At 46.7% G+C, this 12771-nt stretch overlaps 1 protein-coding gene across 1 annotated transcript; it reads right to left on the bottom strand.

The window, feature by feature from the left end:
- Positions 1–1186: 1186 nt before the first annotated feature.
- LOC142043108 (uncharacterized) lies at positions 1187–11179 on the bottom strand. The gene is made up of 9 exons (XM_075053858.1): positions 11056–11179; positions 10168–10281; positions 6845–8530; positions 6157–6256; positions 5323–5471; positions 5039–5151; positions 4144–4233; positions 3115–3237; positions 1187–2634 (listed from the first exon to the last, which is right to left on the bottom strand). Exons 1-9 carry the CDS (start codon positions 11114–11116, stop codon positions 2440–2442), a joined length of 2631 nt encoding a protein of 876 aa, XP_074909959.1. The 5' UTR covers positions 11117–11179; the 3' UTR covers positions 1187–2439.
- Positions 11180–12771: the final 1592 nt, after the last annotated feature.

The following is a 12771-nucleotide window of genomic DNA, read 5'->3' as shown; positions in this document are numbered from 1 at the left end:
AATGCAACCAAAATTGGCCTTTCTCAGAAGTTTCTGCTTTTCCTCCTTCAAACTCCTCCTGTGACGGAGGGTCTGAGGACCCCAAGTCCCTTCTGTCCCCCTCCCCTGGTACACTGCGATGGAGCAATTCCTTCCCATTAACCATGACAGGAGAGGAACAGCACCAGGAGGGCTCAGCGAGGGTCTCCTCGGAGGAGGCCTGGGCAACCTTTTTTGACCGAAACCTACATTTTTAGAGGGAGGATTTGATAAATTCTTGTCAATACCTCAAAATGGATTTGATCTGTGATTTTTCAGCAAATATACTGAAATGTTCAAATGTTTATCTCAACATTTTCTGACTGAAGTGGTTTGGATTTGCCACTTAAAACAGCAGCTTTTTTTCTCCCTCCACTTCTCTTTAAAAATGTTTTGCTTCACCTTGAATGTTGCGAAAACTCTGGAAATATTAGAAATTCTTTTGCCTTGATTTAACTGAAACATCCCATTTAAGTTTCCTCCTCCCTAACCTATTTTTTCCCAGTTTGCTTGTACACAGGGGAGCTGTGGGTGGGGTAAAATAAGGACTGAACTTAAATGAAATATCTCCGTCTTGCACCTCGCTCAGCAAAGTGAGAAATGGTTCTCCCACACGTTCTCCCAGTGTCCTGATACCGTGACCTGTAAGAATTCCTGTAAGAAACAAGCACCATGGTGAAGATTCTCATGAAGAATCCAGCTTTTAAAACCACTTTTAACTTGAGGCACACTAAAAATGTGTCATTATTTGCAGCACAGGGCAGCAGCATCCCTGGTATATTTAAGCCAGGGCTGTTTTCCCACAGCATAAGGCTTCGCGATGCTTCAGCACCTCTCCAGATCAACGTTTCTTACCACACTTCCTCAGGTTTCAGTGTTTAGGGGAGGGGGGTTTACTGAGTTAAGGGAAGGGGCAAAATCCAGCCCTGGTGTTTATGAGCTCATTAGCACTCCTCAGCAAGGGAGCTGGCACCAGGGGGTTGATGTTAAGAGTTATCTTCTCTTTTCCTCCCATTCCCCACCCTGGAAAGTGATGCAATTTGATTCCCTCATAAGATCCTTCGCGCATGGCCAGGAATGCCGACATGCTGAAATCTATAACCCTTTGACCCGCGAGGTTTTTTCCCCAGGTATTTGCCACAGATGATAGCACAGTCCTGTGTGACATATGACTGTTTATTGAAAATATTTTATTGCTTTCTAAAAATCAGTTTTAATAAACTCCAAAGAGATACAGTAAGTAGACCAGCAAAATTATTTAACAAACTTAATTATCTGGCATTTTCTTTCGCTGCAGGAAGAGAGCCAGTTCTGTAAGAACAAGCTGAGAAGACCTGATTTTGCTGTAGTTCATAGAGGTTGATCTCCTCTGACTGCACAGCATTTATGCTTAAGTTCCAGCGGAACTTCAGGTGAAATCAATGAATTAATTCATTGGTTTCAGCTGGAGTTTAATCAGCACCTTGCACCTGAGTCAGGTAAGAATAAGATCAACAGTTTTCAGAGGCTAAACAAGCCACTAACTGCGCAGCCTTGCAGTTTTTGCCAAGGAAAACTCCTCACATTGGTTTGAAACCTCTTTTCTCCTCCTCCCGGTCAGCAGCTACCACTCTGTACTAAACCTGCACTCTGGAGGAAGCGCACCGTGAGATGTGTACAGCTATGCTATAAGGGAAGAGACCAGCTTCTAGCATCCTCAAATGTGGTGCAGATGATTCTCCTGAAATTCGTACTCTGCCTAAGATAACATGGGAAGGGACGGTCTCCTGTAATGCTCCAGCACTTCTAAGGAGATATTACTGGAGTCATCGAAACGGTAATTCCTCCCTCACACTGGCTGTGAAATACAGAAAAGGGCATCTCAGATAATGGCATTTCTTTTTAGTGGTGGGTTCTGCGACAGCCATTTTGAGAAGACGTATCAGAAGATAGCCCCAGCTCCCGAGGTCGTGCTTTGCCTCACCTATTTTAGAAAGTCCACTGTATTCACCAGCACAGTACCTGAATACGTCTTCCCTTCTTCCTCTCCCACTTCAAGTTTCATGCAGTGTTTTTCCCCCAACGCGTAATTATAAAACACTTCTTCACGTTACTCTGTGCCCCCACCCAAAGGTATTAACTCCCAGTGAAAGGAATAAAGCCCTGTTACTCTGGGGCCAGTCTGTCACCAATATAACACTTTCTTTGGTCACATCTGATCTTCAGTGAAAGCTGGCAGTCTCTGTAAGTGAAAATTTTACTTCTGGGTGACTGCGGTTTGCAAGTCAGCTCTGCACTGGGGTATTTTAGCAGTATCCATAGAAAGATGAATAAGTCACCCCTGCGGCTAGGAAACCTCTCCCACTCCCCAATTTGACCTATACGTCATTTTCCAGCAAAGAATTTCCTAAGGAGCACGTAACTGCTTGACCTTCGGGGGAGTCAGAGGCGAGTGTGATTCTCGCAGCCATCACCGGGGGACTGCGCCGGCGCCGTCTCTTCCGAGGCAGCCGTGCCCACCCCGTTGCGCACAGCGTGGCTGTGATTCCCATGTTCTTCCTGGCCTTTTGTGGTGCAAGTGCCACTGTTCGGAACCAACACGTGTTTCTTCTGCACCTCCTCCAGTATCTGCAGCACCTGGAATTAGTAAACACAGCTCTGAGTGGGTTAGTCATTAGAGGAAAGTACTAATTTCTTCTCCAGCTATTGAAATAATGCCCTATTCTTTTTCAAGCGATGCGTCTGGGCTCAGCCTTGGGATTACACTGAGCACTTCCATCTGCTCAGAGGTCTCTGGGACAGGGGTAAATGGAGAGCCTGCCCCATGGAGGTCCACGACCTTGGATCTCAGAGATCTTTCCACGAAGGAATCGGTCTCACCTCGCACATTCCCAGCAATGTGCTTAGCGCAGAGAGGTGCAGTGATGGTCCGGAGGCAGGATCAGGACACAGGCAACATGGATCTCTGTTTTTCTGCTCTTTCACACCAGCCTATGATAACTCCTTGTGCTATCACGGATTTATTCACCTCTTTATGGAACTAGGAAACCCCCAGTCTGAAACCCACTTAATGGAGATGGAGAAAGGGAGCAGAAATAAAATCAAGATTAATTTTACCTGAGACTTGGGGATGATACCAACTCTGAAGAATCCTATGTTTCCACTGTCGATTTTGGTGCAGTCCACAACGGTGGAAGCAATGTTCTCTGGAGAAGGCCCATCACACAGAACTGCATCCACCTGAAGAGCAACAGTTCACACCAAGTTCCCCTCAGGCACTTGGGAAAAGAGAGGGCAGTTTCCCCCTCTCAACAGCCGGTAATTATTATCAAAGACAACTCCGCTCCTTGCTACCCCACTGTATTGACACTAAGGGCTGACTTTGGAATGAATGAATTCAATAAACGCAAGGAGATAGAGCTCTATGGGCTGCAGGTCAGCAGTACAGCAAAAACAGGTTTACATCAGCTGAGGAGCTTTGAAGAAGTCCCATCCACAAAGCAAATGTGTAGAAAACCAGATTTTTGAGGAGTTAGAGGTGGAAGATTTGTACCACCTTTTGTTTAAAATTGCCCTCACGTAAGCTGCCACAAATATACAAAATGTAGTACGCTCAGGATTTAGCAGTAAAATAAAAAAAGACGGCCATTTGAATGGCCATGACCATTGTACTTCTAGAAGTTATGAAAGCTCTAAAAGCCAGGAATATTTTGGAGCTTTGGCACCAGTTTTAGACCAACTTCAGCTTTAGATGGCAATCCCCTGTGTTCTGACAGCTCAGTGCTACTGGAGCCCTGGCGCATTTGGGTATCAGTGGTTTTATTGCTTGTAAGCGAAGAAGCATTTTTTTGTTGCTCATATCATTGTGTTGGAAGATGAACTAAGTCATTGAGCAATGACTATACTGTATAAATCAGATGAATTTTGGTTTCCCATCAAGTTCTGTATTTTACACTGTTCTTTCACTATGACACCAGCATGAGGAGTGTCCGTTTAATGACACTTTTTGGATTTTTTTAATGAGCTGCTTTCCCAGATTCTTGATATCATCTATTGATTTGCCTACTGGAAACAAAGTGGTTGCATTCTTCCACCCCCACATCTTTTGGGACCAGCCGTAACGAACAGACAGAGAGCCCTGATTACCTTATCCCCCAGCTTGGCATACACTTGGTTGTGGTGTGTTGTGTCTGCCTCTCCTGTTGGGTTAGCCGATGTGACCACAATGGGGCCAACCTGGTGATAGAAAAATGGGAATAAAAGCTCTGAGCAGGTTTTGCTGTATAAAAAAAGATCACTTGAACTCTGAAGTTCACTTGTGAGTCTCTGTGACTCTAAAGAGAACACAGCGTGACTCACCCAGGTAGAGACACCTACGTTGGAGGCAACTACAATCCCACCAAATCTGTGTACAAGTGACTAACACCCTGCTGAATTGGGGTTTACTGGTGTTCATCAGGAAAGAACATTTTGTTTTCCAGCAATAGCAAATGCCAAAGAACTAGAATATCTCTCCTAGAAATGAGCAGAACGTGCAGGGTGTCACAGTTCCTCTGGCCGCATTCTGGACCATCTGAAGTTATTCTGGCTTCAGATAAGCCCATGCTTGCAACAAAAGTGTTCTATGTAGGAAATCAGACAAAGTGTCTGTTAATTGCATCTTTTCTGGCTTTCTGACCTGGTTGTTATTCTTTTTACCCTCTTTTCTGCAATAAAATCAGCTACCAGCTGCCTGCATACCCCACCCTTTCTTAATGATATTTTTCTTGCGGGAGTTACTCATTTTAGCACTTTTCACTCCCCAAACCTGTCTGAACATGCTAGGATCCTCACTTCATTGAGGAAAGAAAAAAGAAACGGAGAGGAGAGGTGACATGCCAAGAGGGCTGACAGAGTGCTCCAACCTCTCACTATCCTTCTCCCGTCCAGGAGGCCAGAGGACCTGGGTGCTAGTGATGGACACCAAGCCCGCTCCCTGGACAGTGGAATGGCAAGGGACGGTCACCAGTGCTGATGGGACGAGGGTGCTCTGGCCACTCACCAGGTCGATGAGGTGCGTGGTGACAGAGCAGTCAGGAATGCGGATGGCAATGCTCTGAGGGGTACCGACGTATTTAGCAGAGTCCTTCATTCCCAGAAAGTCCACCCATTCACCTGCACAAGGAAGAGTCACACGGCACTTATGGATGGACATCAGTCCGAACAGAATGATCTTACCAGAAACATCGCCACGGAACAGGCGGTGTTGCAGGGACACGTGACTTAAAGCTGGAGTTGCAAAGCCAAAGCTCTCCAGAGAGCTTTGAAGTAAGAGCATTTCCTCACCTCTGGGAACCACCAAGCTAATAGGAGATGGCCAGGCAGCCTCCATGAAGTCCCAGAGGAGGGGGGTGAACAGATGCTTTGCAGGTTCCAGCTGCTTTAGGCTAGAAATCCAGAGTGACATGGGGCGATCCTGAGCCTGGCGCTTGGAGCTGGAAAGGAGGCGAGAAAAATGAGCCTGGAAGTAAGATGGGGATTTATTTTCAAGCTGAAAAGGAAATTGTGTTGGCGAGGCCTAGAGTTAAGACAAGGTGTGTAGGTTCTGCCCCAGGTCACCAGTCTGCAGTAGAAGTAGGACTGTTCAACAGATGACCTGACAGGAAGGGACATTAATGACTATTCCCAATCAGGAACGTCTACTCCAGACCGAGGTTTTAGCTTCTTGCGTAGTGATGGGTAGAAGTCCCAGTTGCCCAAGTTCTGAGGAAACCCCACCAATATGAGGGGTCCCGGCTGCTTACAAAAGCACAGCTAGAGGCATTTGTTAAACATGAGAAGTGTTTTGGTTGTGACAATATGTACCTCTAAATATGTACAATAATCCCCTGCCCCGTTTGCCACTTCTTTGGGTTTCCTTGTGATATCCAAGCTACCTGGCTCCATCACCTGCCAGGAGTCTTCGAAATCCTGGAAGGCAATTACAGCTCAACCGTCTCCTTTCCTCATCAGATCTTCTCCCCCAGGCTCATCACTTTGTTGTTCCCATGAAGGCTAAGCTATGTGTCTCATTGCTCTGGATGGCTGCTGTAGCCAGTACTCAGTAGCAGCTGTAAGTCCTAGGTGCTTCGTTAGACTAGCCAAGAGAGCCTTCACTGGGGCAGCAAAAGAAATACTTACTGGTGAGCTTTCTCCACAGCATCAGGCCGATTACAGGCTGCCACAAGCACATACACAGTATCTGTGGGGATGCCGCAAGTCCCTCCATTCTTCAGGATATCTGTTGGCATGTGAACAGGGCAGAACCCCTTGAGTGACTAGAAGTGAGGGGCTGTAATTGACGGAGGAGCTGTCACAGACAAAACAGCCAATTCAGTGCTCTCATCTCCTTTTCCCAACTAACAAAGCATTTCCTCTGACAGTGCATTTTCTAGCATTCATCCAAGAGGAGATCTGGCATTTAGGGGAGTTCTGGGCCACGTTCATCAGGGCCAGAAGTCATTCAGCCCTGTGGAGAGAGCAAGCACCATGCATTTGCCCTGCTTTCTCTGTACAAAGCTTTCAGTGGTAGCCCCAGCCTGGAGGATTCATGGATCTGAGATTGGATGAGCAGATGGAAATGATACAGGAGAGACAGCAGCCAATTCACTGCAAAACCCAGCTCCTATCAAGGAATCGGTCCTATTTCCCCCATAGTGTATTTAGCTTCTAATGACTCTTGTATTTTGGCCCACTTTGTCAAAATGTCATCAGATTATCATGGTTTTCACATCTGGATTGGAACAACATCCTTTTAATAGTGTTCTGCTACAAAACCTCCCAGAATTTACCCTCCACCCCCACATTACACGCTATGTATTTCTCTTACCTGCAATTCTCTTGACTGAGGAAGCTTTCCTGGCGGGCAGGTGAAGGCACTTGGTCATTCCTCCCCCCACACCACTGAGCTGCACAATGGGTCTACCCATGGGTAAGCAGGAACCCTCAAAGATGCTGTTGAAAAGGGCGGACAGGAAGCAGTAAAAGCTGACCAGACCAAAGATGAGAGTGGCAGCAATGTCATAGCCTGCTGGAAGAGCATGGATGGCGTCCAGCAAGAAGCTGACAGCGATGAGCAAGAAAGTGAGGGAGTAAAAGAACCAGGCGATGTTTAAGAAGAGCGTGCAGAAGACAATGAAGCCATTGAAGAGCATGAAAGCAATGATGCCTACCGCTGCGTGGAAGCTTCTGGTAGTGCCACAGAGGCCACCATATCTTGTCAAGCCCCAGATGATCCACATGACAGCATAGAGAATGAAGGCACTGCTCTCCAGGGTTTTACCCCGGGCAAAGGCCACTGAGCCGCCTAGAAGCTTAAGGATCCCACCAGCTACCACTACCCATGGAATTACAACAGTAGCAAGTGGAGCCTGTGGGTCCCCTGTCATTGTTATAGCAAAAGAAGCGAGGACACTGCATGCATAGCCAAGTACTTCTGCATCTGCATACTTGGAATACCCTAGGTAGGGAGCGTGAAGGTCTGGCCCTTCACGAAGCTTCAGAAAACTGCTGCGAGCAAGTAGAGCCTTCACAGCACCCTTCCCTGTTGGGATCTTGGCACTTGCTTTCACATTGTACAGGTGAATTAGAGTCATCAAGGCTGAGGCCGCAAAGATGGCCACATCCACGCCTTGGGGTCCACCTTCAAAAAATCCCTTGGGACGGCAAGCTAATGCAATGCAGTAGGCCACATAAAACAGCAAATACAGGCCATCCACTGGGCTCTTAAGAGTGAGAAAAAGAGCTAAAACAACAAAGAGAATTGAGAAAACCACCAGGAATGGAGTAGGGAAAGATGGCTCCTCCGGTTGCCAGATTGGGTACAGAAGGCAATAGCCTCCAGCAAATTTCAGGATGGAAGTGAAAGCAAAGAATGTAGCCATTAGTACATCCATTGCACGGTATGATAAAATGCAGATGCCAATCTGGTAGATCCCAGCTGCCCACAGCCAGGGCACTTGACCGATAAATAGTTTGCCAGTAACGCCCAGGAGCCTACAGCCAAAGACACTGGCAGACAGCATGTTCAGGATAAGACCAGTGACTGCAAAAGGATTCATGCTGCCACTGGTGGACTGGATCTGTTCGTGGGTCTTTTTCTTGGCCAGATCTGTGCCAGGGAGGGCAATTTTCTCTTTGGTTAGGACATAGAGAATCCTTCCCAGAGCAAAATAACCACCAACTAAGCAGACAATCATGTAATTGCAAGCCACGGCAGAGGAACCGAAAGCTGTGCTGTAACGCATGGCAACTTCATGAGCACTGGCAAGTGAGACAGCAGAAGCAATCATAGCTAGGATGACCTCTCTGCAAAGGAAGCCCACCACTGCAATAATGAGTAGTGCCAAAGTAAACGTGACCAGGCCAGGCACCAAGGCATTGAGGAAATCACCAGGGTCGTTCAAAACTCCTTGGCCTCCCAGGATGAAGACCACTCCGTAGCCGCACCAGAACACTGAGATGGTCAGGCAGAGAGACAAGAACAGGGAGGCATTTCTTAGGCTTCTCCGAATTCCTGTGAAACAATGACAATGGAGACAGAACTGTGATTTCGAGACAGTAGGTTTTGGAAAGCGGTAGTTAGGGCAGGCAGCTGTGCTATAGGCACATGGTGTGTCAGAAGCATGACCACTGTGCTAGCATGGAGCTGCACTGGTCCTGCATGACGCTAGACAGAGCTATCATAAGTTTGGGTAGGTCTGCACCATGCCCCATTACACTGGGTAGACATGACCGTAAAGACTCCATTAGCACAACACTTTGCGTTCATCAGAATGCCTGAGGAGAGCTCGAACTACTTGAGATCCTTCAACTAAGTACTGTGCCAGGCCTGGCATACAGTTTGCCCTAATGAAGTCGACGCTCATCAAGCCATTATCTTATCTTCCTCATGATGCCTACAAGACTCAATAACAAGACCCTAATATATTAATGCAAATCAAGTCCTGACACCTCTTTCTCTTGGGTTGCCTGGTGGTTTGTTTAGTTCCTGCTGTAAGCTGTCAGGTCCAATGTTTGAGCCACAAGCGCCATACAACCTGCAGGATCCCCATAAATAACTGGGCCTTCTCAGAAGACAGAAGCATAGGAATTGCAAAACTCATTTCTTCTCAAGATCTGTCCTGTTCAGTATCCTGATCCCCAAAATGGCAAAGACCTTGATTTAAAACTCTTCACGTTGAATGGAAGCCACCCACTACCCCCAAACAATACCACAAAGTACCTTATTTTTACTGCTATGCTTTCTCACCTCACGGTGTGAGGATACTGATCAGCACAGATAGAACTGAAAGCTTCCTTCCAAGCTGGAGCTTTGTAATGGACCTATGCTTCATTTCTTCCTCAAACTGATACAGCCTTGTGAGCCAGACTCAAGTTGGAAAGGGAAGCAAGAGCTCTGCGGATTGAGTCCCCAAGATACAAAGGACTGTAATCACACAAGTATGCATCTCTTGGAACAAGGGAGCACAGAAATTCCTGCCTTTGGTAAGGGGCTGTTGATTCCCACCAACTGTGAAACATCATCTGCCCAGTGGTCCATTCCATATGGTTCCATCCATACAGCTGCTTCTAAGTGCCTTCTACTAATGCTTTGTGTCACCACTGACTGAGAGAAGAGGTGGACCTATGTTTTATTGGTTAAAATATGTAGTGTCTCTCCCAAGCTGTCTGTCTGCTTTGTAGAGGAAAAAATACCAGCATCAAATCTTGGATTTTCATTTCCTCATCACTCTGACTTAAAAAGGAGAAATAACTCAACATTCATTTAAAAAAGTGTGAACTTTTTTGTAGACAGTGGGTTTTTTCTCTCAGATAAGTAAATCTCGGCATTTACACATCGACATGCCATTTCAATCCATGGATGCCTAAAGTACTCTCAGAAAGCCTGGGAACCTTTTTTTAGAGAAATCATGTATTCAGTCTATTAAAACTCTCAGACATCCTAGTAAAGCATTTGTTCAAAACTAACATTGATTCCTGTAGTTGCCTATATAGGAAAAATCTGCTGTGCTGACATACTCCTCTAGGAGAATGAATCAGTGGTCTGGCAAGGCTGCCACGGTTTATATAAACCTGTTGGCAAAGCAGACCAAATACATGCAAAGATGTAGAAGGGGGAAGACTTGAAGCTGGCCACCCTCCGAGTCTTACCTGCATATGCCAAAAGAGACGATAAAATCAGCAGAAGGACTCCTAGAGCTGTGCTGGGGATCAGAGGGACTGCTCTGGGTACACTGTAGAAATGCACTGCCAGCAAGAGTGATCCTGTGTGTGACAAGGGAGGTGGAAAAGGAGAAAGAGCTTGTAAAATTTGGCCCCCAAAACAGGAGAGAACCAGAGTGGCAAGAGCAGGGAATAGAGAAAAAATAACAGTACCAGATCTGCAAATAATGAAATCTAAGGAGCTGGGGGGGGGTTCTGGGGGTGGTGGTGTTGTAACTTGGTTTGTGTCCAAGGTCTCACCTCTTTCTGGGTGCCTACTTTTAAGAAACTTGAACTTAATCATGTTTGAAAGTGCTCCCCCATTGTCAGATAAAGGTAAGAATCAGCTCTCCGATTCCAATTACACAAAAGGCAGAGAGATGCACGCACACTCTACAGATGACTGCACAAGTCTTGTGCCTACAGAAAACTGGCCTAAAAATGGGAAGGGGCAGCACTCAAAAAAGATGAAATGCAAAGAAGGAGCAAATGAAAGGGAGTGAACACAGAAAACAGAGCTGCAGGGAAAACAGCTAGAAAAGGAAAAGAGAGGAAAGTGCATCCAAATAAAGATCAGTTATGAAAATGACTACCAAAAAGTTTTGATTTGCTTCCCACCCAGGATGGATCAAGTACAAAAGTTCAGGCCAGCACTTTAAAGCCAAGACAAATATTTTCTTGGCCACTGAAATAGGCACAGGGATCTCTGGATCTAAAAGCTTTACCCAGGCAAGAGAAGATTCAGAATAAACAGACTCTTTAGCCCCCTTCGAAAAGGGGGTTGTCCATGAAAGCTAGTCCCAACCCCATCCGCCCGTGCCAAGACTCGATCCCTACCTGCGGAAATGCCCAAGAGCCCTATGGAGGAATGCAGTGACTCAGCTTTTCTATCTGCCATCGCAGAGTCCGCTGAAGACCCAGATGCGGGCTGAAATGCCGCCTCTCTTTCCTCCCTAGCTCTTTATAACCAAACCAACTCCACTGGCCTGCGTTCCTCCCTGCTCTCCACCCCTTTTCCCTACAAACATCTTCTGTTAGTGTTCCTTTCTGCACGCAGGAGGAAATGCAAACGAGTTCCTTGCTGCAATAAATTTCAGTCTGTGTGTCAGCATGGACTGCTGGTAGCTCCCTCCAGGGGCCTGTTAATTTTACTGTTGATTAACCCTTGTTAAAAAGGACACTTGAAAAATAATGCTGAGGGTTTATTACTATTACTGCCTTTTTGCTACTGCCAGTGAGGAAATTACACCAGTTAAAGTTGAGGTTTTGTAAAGAATCCATCTTGCTGGAGCAAACAAGTACTTTGCAAGCCCAGGAGCTCCTTGGGGACCAGTTATTTCTCCTAACACTGGCCATGGTCCTGCTGCTTGTCCCTGTCACAGCTATGAATGCCTGGCACCACTGTTTGCTGGGCAAACCCTGGGCAGATTCAGTGCCATTCCCTTAAAGGTGACTTCTGTCCGTGCATCACTCCACATCTATCGAATCCAGCCTCTCTGCTCACACTCACGTGGAACTCCTTCTAAGCGTTTCTTATGAGGGAGGTGTCAATGCAAACATGCAGTCTGGAGATCATCAGTGTGAGGGCAAATCTAGAGGAGCCTTGCTGGCTTTCCAGGAGAACTATGCAGGCAGAGAGCGAGTATCAGTCATTGCCACGATCGCTGCTGTATCCCAAAGGCGACAGGACGGACCTACTCACAGCTTCCTACTGCTTCCCATGGAGAATATGGTCGTGGTCAAGGCATAACGGTCTTTACCAATGGAGGAGAGGCTGCAGAAAGCAGTGGACACTGGCCTTGGGATGATGTTGGGTCACACGTCATGTGGGAATTGGGCAGAGAACTGTTCTGTGAGAGCTAACAGAACTTTGCTGGAAAACAGGGGCAACGCTTGCCTGCACTTACGTACATTCCTCCATCATTTTGTTTGTGTGCAATGGACCAGTGTAGGGCCTATTCCCGTGAAGGACTCAGCTCCTGTTCCCATCAGCCCCAGTTAAAGCAAATTCCACTTTCAGACTCTTGACAAGAAAAAAGATGCAGAACAGTGTAAAGAGCTTCACGCTAATGTTACTGGGTTGGTCAAGGATGACCCTGCAGAGGCCCTACAAGCTCTTGACAGATCCTGCTCTATGTTCCCCCATAAGTCATGCTCCACAGCCAGGGCTGGAGGACAAAAAAGCTGTTGGAAATGGGATTTAGGGCTGCACAGACTGGAGCTCAAAGACAGGCCTCCAGGCTCATCCAAGAGGCATTAGATCTGTAGCAGCATCCAGAACAAGCCCAGACTGTCAGGCTCCACAGGTAATGTCAGAGTACCTTGCTCTTCCTGCTCTCTGAGCCAGCTGGAGTGATGGCACACTTCCATTGCACAGCTGGATCCCTGTAATGGCTCCCAAACTTTCCTGGTTTCTTCAGTGCCTTGGAGGACAGTTGTCTTTAACTGTGTTCACCCTTCAAGAAGAGCTTTGAGGCAACAGGGTTCCTTCACGCTCATCCTCACTAGAATATTAATGCAGATTAAAGCAAGGTGTTAATATTAAAGCCCAAT

This window comes from Buteo buteo, chromosome 22 (genome assembly GCF_964188355.1).
Source record: "Buteo buteo chromosome 22, bButBut1.hap1.1, whole genome shotgun sequence".
Classification (NCBI taxonomy): domain Eukaryota; kingdom Metazoa; phylum Chordata; class Aves; order Accipitriformes; family Accipitridae; genus Buteo; species Buteo buteo.
Note: the sequence above shows the minus strand (reverse complement) of the source record. Positions and strands in the feature narration are given on the sequence as shown.

Coding starts and splice junctions, on each gene's coding strand:
- LOC142043108 (XM_075053858.1), bottom strand. CDS start 11,116: ATGGCAGATAGAAAAGCTGAGTCACTGCATTCCTCCATAGGGCTCTTG. Junction 5,472..6,156: donor GCTGTGGAGAAAGCTCACCA/GTAAGTATTTCT, acceptor CCTCCTTTCCAG/CTCCAAGCGCCAGGCTCAGG. Junction 4,234..5,038: donor CCACGCACCTCATCGACCTG/GTGAGTGGCCAG, acceptor TTCTATCACCAG/GTTGGCCCCATTGTGGTCAC.